The sequence below is a fragment of the Cucurbita pepo genome, chromosome LG20 (genome assembly GCF_002806865.2).
Source record: "Cucurbita pepo subsp. pepo cultivar mu-cu-16 chromosome LG20, ASM280686v2, whole genome shotgun sequence".
Taxonomy (NCBI): Eukaryota; Viridiplantae; Streptophyta; class Magnoliopsida; order Cucurbitales; family Cucurbitaceae; genus Cucurbita; species Cucurbita pepo.
The window spans coordinates 7,111,264-7,122,521 of NC_036657.1; the positions used below are offsets into that span (position 1 = coordinate 7,111,264).

Below are 11,258 nucleotides of genomic sequence, written 5' to 3' on the forward strand. Positions count from 1 at the left end.
AACGTGAGACGATGATAAATATTTATTTAATCGACAATATCGTAGAAATGTGTGTGGAAAAGGGAACTAAAAGTCTCATTGTTTTTTTTAAAAAAAAAATCTAATATAGTTGAAAAAAAGAAGAAGGTGAGTTGACTAAACGGTCGTTTAATATTTGCCGTACCAAACTTTGACTAAAACAGCTAATATAGTAATCAATCATTATCATAGCCTTTAAAACCCGGTTTTCTGATCTGACAAACGTTGTACTATTCGTGGGCCCCCACTACACACGTGGCAAGATAAATCCGACTTTTTCAAATTGGATTGAATTCACACGTGGGAGGTGTACGTGGCAATGTGAAACGACGTCGAATTAGCCACCAAGTAAGACTATTTGAGGCGCAGAGGGCCGGCAGGCGCTCCCCTATTTTAAAAACCATGTCCCTATTTTTTTTTAATTTTGTTTTAATATATTTCTACCCCCTACTTTTCCCGGCTAAATTAATAAAAATAATCTTAAAATTTTCTACAAAATTTTGCATGGACGACTCGAACCAACCCAACCAAAAAATTTGTGGTTAGGTCGGATTGGGTTGAATTAAAAAAATTTATAACTCGAACAATTGAATTGGGTCTAAAAAATTGTCCCAACTCGACCCAACCCATGAACACTCTGGTTGAGAATAAGATGCACAGAAGATTGATTTATTGAGGGTTGGTAGAATCCCACGTTGATTAACTAAGGAGAAGATTATGAGTATATAAGTGAGAGACACTGTCTTCCTTGGCATGAGACTAATTGGGGAAACCAAAAGTAAAACTACGAAAGTTTGAGCTAGAAAATTGAGGAGCCCAATTATAAGCCCAACACCATTCCCATGGACAGTTTAGTTCACCTTGAGATAGGCCCAAATCTGAGGTTCCCCTTGAGATAGGCCCAAATCTGAGGTTCCCCTTGAGATAGGCCCAAATCTGAGGTTCCCCTTGAGATAGGCCCAAATCTGAGGTTCCCCTTGAGATAGGCCCAAATCTGAGGTTCCCCTTGAGATAGGCCCAAATCTGAGGTTCCCCTTGAGATAGGCCCAAATCTGAGGTTCCCCTTGAGATAGGCCCAAATCTGAGGTTCCCCTTGAGATAGGCCCAAATCTGAGGTTCCCCTTGAGATAGGCCCAAATCTGAGGTTCCCCTTGAGATAGGCCCAAATCTGAGGTTCCCCTTGAGATAGGCCCAAATCTGAGGTTCCCCTTGAGATAGGCCCAAATCTGAGGTTCCCCTTGAGATAGGCCCAAATCTGAGGTTCCCCTTGAGATAGGCCCAAATCTGAGGTTCCCCTTGAGATAGGCCCAAATCTGAGGTTCCCCTTGAGATAGGCCCAAATCTGAGGTTCCCCTTGAGATAGGCCCAAATCTGAGGTTCCCCTTGAGATAGGCCCAAATCTGAGGTTCCCCTTGAGATAGGCCCAAATCTGAGGTTCCCCTTGAGATAGGCCCAAATCTGAGGTTCCCCTTGAGATAGGCCCAAATCTGAGGTTCCCCTTGAGATAGGCCCAGCTTAATTCACCCAAGCAAGTCCCATCAAGACTCAATACAACCATGTCACATGAACCCTGGTTCAAAGTGGACACGAACTCGAAAATTGAGTTGAGCCAAACATAGTAGGCACATTTTTCCAAGTGAAAGCCGAAACTCAAGGGCTTAATCTAACACGAACCTATCAAAATGAGCATGACCGTGATACATGAACATTCGAAGTCCAATTTAGGATTATCCTCTGTTTGGAGGCGTGTTTAACTTTGAAGAGTCAAGGGCCAAACCATGACCATCAACTTGGAAATGAAGGCCATTGTCATGGCTAAACTTGAATTGTATATACACGAGATTCTAAGGCTGACCCTATGACGGCCCAAACTCATCGCTAGCAGATATTGTTTTATTTGAATTTTTCTATTTGGGTTTTCTTTTTAAGATTTTTAAAACGCGTCTACTACAAAGAGGTTTCCATATCCTTATAAAGAATCATTTGTTCTCCTCCTCAACTCCTCAACTGATGTGGGATCTCACAATCTACACTTTTCGGGGCCCGGCGTTCTCGCTGACACTCGTTTCCTTCTCCAATCGATGTGGGACCTCCCAATCCATTCTCCTTCTTTATAAGGCGCGTGGGTCCTGAAGAGGGATGAATTATGAGATCCCACCTCAGTTGGGGAGGAGAACGAAACATTCTTTATAAAGGTGTGAAAACTTCTATCTCGCAAATGCATTTTAAGAACCTTGAGAGAAAGGGAAAGCCCAAAGAGGACAATGTTTGCTAATGATGAACTTGAGCTGTTATAAATAGTATCAGAGCTAGACACTGAGTGATGTGCTAGTGAGGAGGCTGAGCCCCGAAGGGGGATGGATACGAGGGCGGTATGCCAATGAGGATGCCGGGCCCCAAAGGGGGTGGACATGAGGTGGTATGCCAGCATGGATGCTGGGACCTGAAGGAGGTGAATTGTGAGATCCTACCTCGGCTGGAAATGGGAATGAATCATGATTTATAAAAGTGTGAAAACCTTGAGAGTAACCCCGAAAAACTCAAAAGGAACAATATCTACTAACCGTATGCTTAAGCCGATTCATACCCTAAACAAGACAAGACCAAATAGTATGCATAAACATAAATGATTCTTAGAAAAAACAACCAACATAGCTATTATTAGATGTCTAAAATGTTGTCTTTCAGCTAAAAAGTGGAAAGATATTACACAAAACTAGAACAGTGGCTTAGAAAGTGGGCCAAGGAAGCTCCATTGCTACACAAATCACAGCTTTCCCTTATCCTCCATCACAGCACAGCTTTATAACATAACTTGAAACTCTATTCACAAATTTAAATGAATCAAATCCTTTAGTTTCAACTTAGAGCCACACCCTCTCCATAGTCAAACACCTTGTTCTCTTCCTCAACCACCGTCCACGGCGAGTACTCCTCGTAATCCCACGGCGGCATCGACATCGGTCCACACTCGAAGTTACTTTGATCACAAACTTGGTTTATAACATTACTTTGATCATCAATGTCTCTCCAAATATCATCCATCGAATAACCGTCCTCCTCCTCCCGATGATCTAATAGTTCTTCTCCGATCTCTATGATTTGAGCCGAGGACGACGGCGATACCACTACATGATCATGACCGGCGGCTTTGGCCACTTTCCTCATGTGGGTTCGCCAAAAATTCTTTATTTCATTATCGGTTCGACCAGGAAGCTTCCTAGCAATCCTCGACCATCTGAAAATTGAAAGAGATGATGAAAACCCGAGATTGGATGAACGAGTCGAGTAGGGAGGGAAGAAGAATTGACCTGTTTCCCCACTTGGAGTGGAGGTCGAGAATGAGACGCTCCTCGTGGGGAGTAATCTTGCCACGCTTAAGACCAGGGTGGAGGTAGTTAACCCACCGGAGACGGCAGCTTTTGCCGGTTCTTTTCAAGCCTAGAAGGAGGTAAAGAGATGAAAAAGAGAGGAAAAAGGTGATGTTTTTAAGATGGTGTGTCCTAATAAGGCCTACCTAGGAGTACTTGTTATCTCCCGCCACCTTCAAACCTGATACTTTGGCGATGAAATCCCATCGCCGGTCACCGAATAAACCCACAAAGCAGACGAGTTGGAAGTCCTCTTGTTCGGTCCATGGCCCTTTTCTCATACTTTCCTCTTGCAATACCATTCTTTGTTTTTTTCTCTTTCTTGTTGTTAATGATGGGGGAATTTGGGTATGTAGTAGTGGCATTTATATAAGCCTTGGTGGAAAGGTGTATAGCCATAATCTCTCTCTCTCTCTCTCTCTTTCTCTCTCTCCTTGTCAATATAATAATAGTGTGGCCTTCCATATCTCTTTCTATCTTATGCTTAATATATATATATATATATATATATATATATATATATTCGAGCGGATGTGTCATGGGGTTGTAGTCGTACGTGGTAGGGTTTGAGGGTGGTGGAGAGATGACATCATACCTCCTCTTATAGATTTTGAGATAGACACGCGTAGCTTATGTTCCGTGGGGTTGTAGCTTTAGGCTGTAGGGTTCGTGGGTGGTAGAGAGATGACATCATGCCTCATTCTAGAGTAGATTTTGAGATGGACACGAGTAGCTTATGTGTCATGGGGTTGTAGTCTTAGGTTGTAGGGTTTGAGGGTGGTGGAGAGATGACATCATGCCTCCTCTTATAGTACATTTTGAGATGGACACACGTAGCTTATGTGTCGTGGGGTTGTAGCTTTAGGCTGTAGGTTTCGAGAGTGGTAGAGAGATGACATCATGCCTGCTTCTATAGTACATTTTGAGATGAATATGTGTAGCTTATGTGTCATGGGGTTGTAGCTTTAGGTTGTAAGGTTCGAGGGTGGTGGAGAGATGACATCATGCCTCCTCTTATAGTACATTTTGAGACAGACAAGCGTAGCTTGTGTGTCGTGGGGTTGTAGCTTTAGGCTGTAGGGTTCGAGGGTGGTGGAGAGATGACATCATGCCTTCTCTTATAGTACATTTTGAGATGGACACGCGTAGCTTATGTGTTGTGGGGTTGTAGCTTTAGGCGGTAGGGTTCGAAGGTGGTGGAGAGATGATATCATGCCTCCTCGTATAGTACATTTTGAGACGGACACGCATAGCTTATGTGTCGTGGGGTTGTAGCTTTAGACTGTAGGGTTCCAGGGTGATAGAGAGATGACATCATGCCTCATTCTATAGTACATTTTGAGATGGACACGCGTAGCTTATGTGTTGTGGGGTTGTAGCTTTAGGCGGTAGGGTTCGAAGGTGGTGGAGAGATGATATCATGCCTCCTCGTATAGTACATTTTGAGACGGACACGCATAGCTTATGTGTCGTGGGGTTGTAGCTTTAGACTGTAGGGTTCCAGGGTGATAGAGAGATGACATCATGCCTCATTCTATAGTACATTTTGAGATGGACACGTGTAGCTTATGTGTCATGGGGTTATCGTCTTAGGTTGTAGGGTTTGAGGGTGGCAGAGAGGTGACACCATGACTTCTTCTGTAGTATATTTTCTTAGTTTCTACCTGAGTTGTGTCTGATTCGTTAAGGCTTGAGTTCCTGTTAAAGCTTGTTATGAGTATATCAAGATCATAATGTGCACGGTTGAAAAATAAAGAGGGAGAAAGAGATCGTGTTTCTTTATTTCAAGAAAAAATAAACAACCGTGGACTTTCAAAATTTCATTAATACCCTTAAAAATTTTAAAATCTACCAAATATCCTTTTTAACTTTTTCTATAAGTAAAAAAAAGCATTTACCAATATATAGACGAAATTGTTCCTACTATTTCAAAGATATTCATAAACAAAGTATAAACGTTTTCATCTAAAATAACGGTAATGGTATTTGTGAGATCCCACATCGATTGAATAGGAGAACAAAACATTCTTTATATGGTCTGGAAACCTCTCCCTAGTAGACGCGTTTTAAAACTATAAGGCTGACAGTGATACATAACGGGCTATAATAGATGATACTTGCTAGCAGTGGGCTTGGACTGTTACAAATGGTATCGGAGTCACTGAACAGTGTGCTAGCGAGGACGTTGGGACTCTAAGAGAGATGGATTGTGAGATCCCATATCGATTGGAGTGGGGAACAAAACATTCTTTATATGGTGTGGAAACCTCTCTCTAGTAGATCATTTTAAAACGGTGAGACTGACAGTGATACATAACGAGCTATAATAGATAATATCTGTTAGTAGTGGGCTTGGACGGTTACAAATGGTATCGGAGCCAGACACTGGGTAGTGTGCTAGCGAGGACGCCGGGTCTCTAAGGGAGATGGATTGAGACTGTGAGGCAGGCGATTATATGTAACGGGCTATTATTATTAATTTAGCGTAGAAATGAAGCATAGGTTAAAACGTGTGAAAGGAGATATTATGTTGATCAGAAGAGAGAGAGCATTGTGCTTATCTTAAACAGGTTGGAGCAATGTTTTTGTGGGATTCAATAAAAGTATATATCTAAAAGCATAAGGAATAAATTAATATTATGCGAAAAGGACAAACGGAATTAGCTCACCCACAATTTGGATCAAACGGAATATTTTCATAATTTAATTCATTACTTTTTTTTTAATTATTTTTTTAATTATAATATACAATTTACTTAGTTTCTATCTTTATTAATCAATATATGTCTTTTAGCCTCGTTGAACGGCCAATTTTAAAAGAGAGTAATGAGGTTTCTCGTTTTTGGCATAACGGGTCTTAGAATTAGTTTCTTTTCGACTGGTCGCTACTGGGTTGATCCTGGCTCAGGATGAACGTTGGTGGCAGGTCTTCCGCTGGTACTTGTGGATTCAAAGGTCTGAGAAGAGGGACGCACTATTTACCACACAAACCGCACTTTTATCCTTTAGAGCTCGTTTTGGTCTTTGGTGTTAATTTTTGAATTAATTGCTTTAAAATAGTTATGATGTGGATTTTTGAGTTAATTTTAGTAGTAATCAAATTAAGTTAGTTATTTTAAATTAAATATCAGAAAAATTAGGAATCGTCATTAACGAAAACTCAATGGTAAAATTGTAAAATCATGAACTCCGTGGATCGAGTAGAAACTAAGTTTAAAATTCAAGGGTAAAAAATGTAATATTTTGAAATTTAAGGACCGGTTAAGAATCAAAAATAGAAATAGGATACAAGCTATCAACTAATATCTACCGATAAAAATATAAATTAATTAAATATTAAGAATAAAATAAAATATATTATAAATCAAATCATAAAGGAAAGAATATTAAGATATAATATTTAAAATATATTCTATAAATAATATATTCCTGACTCGAAATCATGCTCAAAACTCGAACTAAAAATTATATTTTTAAAAATTATTTTTTATAACTACATTTTTTTATGGTTAAATAAGTTGAATATAGACGAGTAATTTTATATTGTCAAGATTACTCTCATTTGGATACAGTTCAATTCATTTTGTATCCTTTATTTACTCGAGCGTCACAATACTTTAGTTTATTTGAAGTATCTCGTAATGGTATAACGTTGTCGACTTATTAGAAAAAACAGATAAAGTAGACTCAATATCATAGAAATCTACTACATCAACATCAACACAACTGAATCTTTGTGTTGTATCTGTTTCGATCTTTCCAAGTCTGGAACAAGAAATTTGTAACGAAAAAGTGCTCTCTAAACTGATCAACAACTCTGCGTTTACCATTAGAATTATCGAAACTAATTTAAATTTAAACGAGAAAAAGCTTAGAAATGTCGCAATCACTTTCTATGACCTAAATTAGGATAGTAAAAAAAAAAAAAAAAAAAAAAAAAATTATGGTATTTTAATTGAAATCAATTAAATATTTTGTATTAAAAAATTAAATTAATTTAATGAACTAAAAGGAGAAATTAATTTAATTTAATGGGGATTTGGTTTTGCTTTATTAAGAATTTATTGGACCACACAGACACAGACACACCATTAATATCCAATTTAAATTAAAATTAAGACAATATTTTTAATTTAATTTTTTTATTTTATTTACCGCTGATTTGACTGACAACTTGAATGGGTCATATATTATAATAAAGGATATAGTGGAATTTGGCATCACATGTGTAACATCAGTTATGTTAAAATAATAATAAAAAAAAATCTACCACGAGAATTGCGAGAACTCTAACGAGGCATCGGAGTTTTCGTAACTCCAAACAACCACCCACGAGCTCCTCCCAATTTCGTGTTCTTCCTTCTCCAATCAGTGCACTCGATCCGAAACTTGACTCGCATGTGCCCTAACCCTGTTACTCGACCCGACTTGCCATCTCAACTCACGCCCTTCTCTAGTGATGGATAAGCTCAGCTCCGGTGGCTCAACTTAGGTCTGATAGCTCATTTGGCTCGAATTATTTGCTTTGAGCACCGTTCGATATTTTTAGATCATTTCCTACCATATTTTACCCTTCAGAAATCGTTTTAACATTATTGGAAGCATTTGAAGTTAATATGACCTATGTTTTCTCAATTTAAATTATTTTTTAGCTGAAAATTGGATTATTCGATATCTTTTGGTGAGTTAAGTTCGATAACATTTTCTAATCCAATGTCGTAGACCCACGCAGGTTGAGTTAGACATTTAGGGGCAGATCCAAGCTAGCACTAAGAATAAATTAGTGACCGTGACTTAGATTAATCAAGTTATTATTGGCTTGGTTGGATGAATTGTATGACGTATGATAACTCGTGCCTTGTGGCCCCTAGACGTGTTATGATTATCATTGTTATGTTATTCTATGCTATGCCATATTATGTCATGTCATGTTATAAGTTATGCTATAAAGTGATTATGTCATGTAGTAGAACCATATTTATGATATTGATAATCGATGATGCATAAATCTCCATACACCATGCAATGTAAGCTAGGTTAAGTATGAAAAATTCGACAAGAATTATGTCTACATATTTCATAGGCTCGTTATGTGATAAACGCATGAGGCTCGTTATGTTATAAATGAATGGAGGTTGATTTGTATCATTAACTTATGTCATGATTTTAAGTCATGAGAACCTCATGCATTTTTGTGTATGATATGCATCGAGATACTTCTCCGTTATGATTAGTATGGACCCGTACCTTACAGTATTTATGTTTGTCATGATATTATGCAGACCCTTTCCTTTCGTGGTGTTCGGTAGCGTGAATGTGCACTAGCCCAACGAACCACGCCTAGGAGGTACATATATGAGCCCTCTTGGTGGGAACATATGCACGTGTGTGGGGTCATGTGTAGGAAAAGTGGAGTCCAAAGCCGTACCATGATGTTTTTATAAAAGAATAGGTTTCACCGTTTTGCATGTGATTGCATTTCTCGACCCCAACAGTGGAGTCACTTACTAAGTATTTTTTAAAATACTCAAGCCACGTGTTACTCTTGTTTTTTAGGTCTTAAGATGATATAAAACCACGTCTACAGTGGAGTTACTTACTGAATCGAGATCGTAACTATAGGCTGTTGTTGGAGGACAATTCCCTTTATTTGTCTCCTAAATGGTTTTAAATCTTGGGAGCCTAAAACCCTTTGTCCACTAAAGACTTTCATTCCATGCAATTATTAGTGTCACAAAAATAAAAATATAAAGAAGAATGTGTCCAAAATATTGCATGGCCCAACAAAAGCTTGCCAAAAATTCTTGTGGTCATAACGTTACCAATGGGTACCCACTTATGAACCCTAGTGCATTACCACACAAAATAATTAATTATGATCATAATCTTTGTTTATCTTATCAAGATTCTATAAACCAAGCTCTACTTTTGTCTTTTAGATTATATTGAATATGCATTTTTTTTGTGGTAAAAATAAATACAATTTTTGTGAGATCTCGAGAAAAGAATAAAATATTTCTTATAAGTATATGGAAATCTCACTCTAACAGACATGTTTTAAAAACTGTGAAATTGACGACGATATGTAACGGGCTAAAGTGGACAATATCTGCTAATGGTGGTCTTGAACTATTATAAATGGTATCAAAACCAGACATGGGCGGTGTGGTAGTGAGAACGTTGGCCCCCAAGGGGGTGGATTGTGAAATGCCACATCGGTTGGAGATGGCCACGAAACATTTCTTATAAGGGTGTGGAAACCTCTATTCGACATCTAATGGTTCTGACATTCTCCTGCAACATGGTCACATTACTTACTCTTATTCTATCCTTATGTAACTTTTAATTCTTTTAAGTTTTTCTTAGTCATCGTGTCCTAATAATCACTCTCATTGGATGTAGTTTTTGGTTCATTCACGTACTCATTTACTCAGGTATCATAAATTAATATTCGAAATATGTGTGACATTAAAATATATTTTAATGAACGATTTGAAATATCTTATATATTTTAATTAATTTGATAAAACAATAGGCCAAACTTGCGATACTGACACGTCGACAAGACCTAAAATAGCTTAATCGACTCGAAATGACTCCCTCTCGACCCTTGGAATCATTATTATATTGCTTCACCCTAATATACAAATAGGGATTTTGGAAGACTTGGATGTCTTTGTTGGTTATGGAGTAAGCACTTTGGAATAAAGCTATTTGGGTGGCTAAAGATAGAAAGAAAACAGGCCAAATTGCATCATCTTTGAAATAGACTATGAAAAAAAAAAACCCTAAATCATATCTAGTGAGATTGGGAAATATTGGCTCTTATTTTAGGGGTAATGAAGGGAGTAGGATGTCTTAAGGGTTTTAGCCCACAAAATTTGGAATGATTGGCTTTCATCATTTCCCACTTTTCTTGGTGTTCTTTAACCCAAACTTGAAGGCAAAGGAACTATATCACTAATACATTATTGCATCTAGAATTACCTTTGTGAAGTGGTTCTATATATAGATTATCAACGAGTGGCCTTTGTTGGGATCGATTAAGATCGTTACTATATTCAGACGTCACGAATTAAAGCTTTAAGTTCTATAGACGAGACCTTTTTAGGTAGAGTATAAAGGAAAAGAGTGGCATGAAGTGAAGATTCACAAAGTGTCGTTTCGAGGAACATTGTTATTGTAACGACCTATGTTTAGGATTCAAAATTTTGATTCGGCACCTGATGGTCTCAACATTCCCCTACATCTCATGCGACATGGTTAGGTTACTTACTCCTGCTTTTAAGATTGAAGCTGTGAGATCCCATATCGATTGGAGAGAAAATGAAAGATTTCTCATAAGGGTGTGGAAACCTTTCCCAAACAGACGCGTTTTAAATTTGTGAGACTAACGACCAAACATAACGGGCCAAAGTGAACATTTTCTGCTAATAGTGGGTTTGAGTTTGTTACAAATGATGTCAAATCTAGACATCGAGCGATGTGTCAACGATGACTATGGGTCCACAATGGGGTAGATTGTGAAATCGCACATCAGTTGGAGAGGAAACATTCCTTATAAGGTGTGGAAACTTCTCCCCCTAAGAGATGCATTTTAAAAACGTGAGGCTGATAACGATATGNCTTACTCCTGCTTTTAAGATTGAAGCTGTGAGATCCCATATCGGTTGGAGAGAAAACGAAAGATTTCTTATAAGGTNTAAAAACGTGAGGCTGATAACGATATGTAACGGGCCAAAGTGAAAAATATCAGCTAGCGGTGAGTTTGGGCTGTTATAGAAGCTATCTCCACACGCCGACACCAATCCTTTCATCCAACATAAAATACACTTAATTTAAGAGTTTCTATTATCGAGCGATTGGTAT

General features: G+C 38.2%; 1 protein-coding gene across 2 annotated transcripts; it reads right to left on the minus strand.

The window, feature by feature from the left end:
- Positions 1-2,648: 2,648 nt before the first annotated feature.
- Positions 2,649-3,842, minus strand: LOC111782525 (transcription factor MYB59-like). 2 transcript variants are annotated; one of them, XM_023663287.1, is made up of 3 exons: positions 3,571-3,836; positions 3,330-3,459; positions 2,649-3,256 (listed from the first exon to the last, which is right to left on the minus strand). In XM_023663287.1, exons 1-3 carry the CDS (start codon positions 3,752-3,754, stop codon positions 2,878-2,880), a joined length of 693 nt encoding a protein of 230 aa, XP_023519055.1. In that variant the 5' UTR covers positions 3,755-3,836; the 3' UTR covers positions 2,649-2,877. The 2 variants fall into 2 exon arrangements, 1 of the variants encoding a protein (XP_023519055.1); XR_002813132.1 differs by having other exon boundaries at positions 3,165-3,459; positions 3,536-3,842.
- Positions 3,843-11,258: the final 7,416 nt, after the last annotated feature.

What these genes read in the sequence shown, in the direction of transcription:
- LOC111782525 (XM_023663287.1), bottom strand. Translation starts at nt 3,754, where the DNA reads ATGCCACTACTACATACCCAAATTCCCCCATCATTAACAACAAGAAAG. An exon ending in TTTCATCGCCAAAGTATCAG is followed by an intron (nt 3,460 to 3,570) that starts GTTTGAAGGTGG and finishes ACCTCCTTCTAG; the next exon opens with GCTTGAAAAGAACCGGCAAA. An exon ending in CACTCCAAGTGGGGAAACAG is followed by an intron (nt 3,257 to 3,329) that starts GTCAATTCTTCT and finishes TTCAATTTTCAG; the next exon opens with ATGGTCGAGGATTGCTAGGA.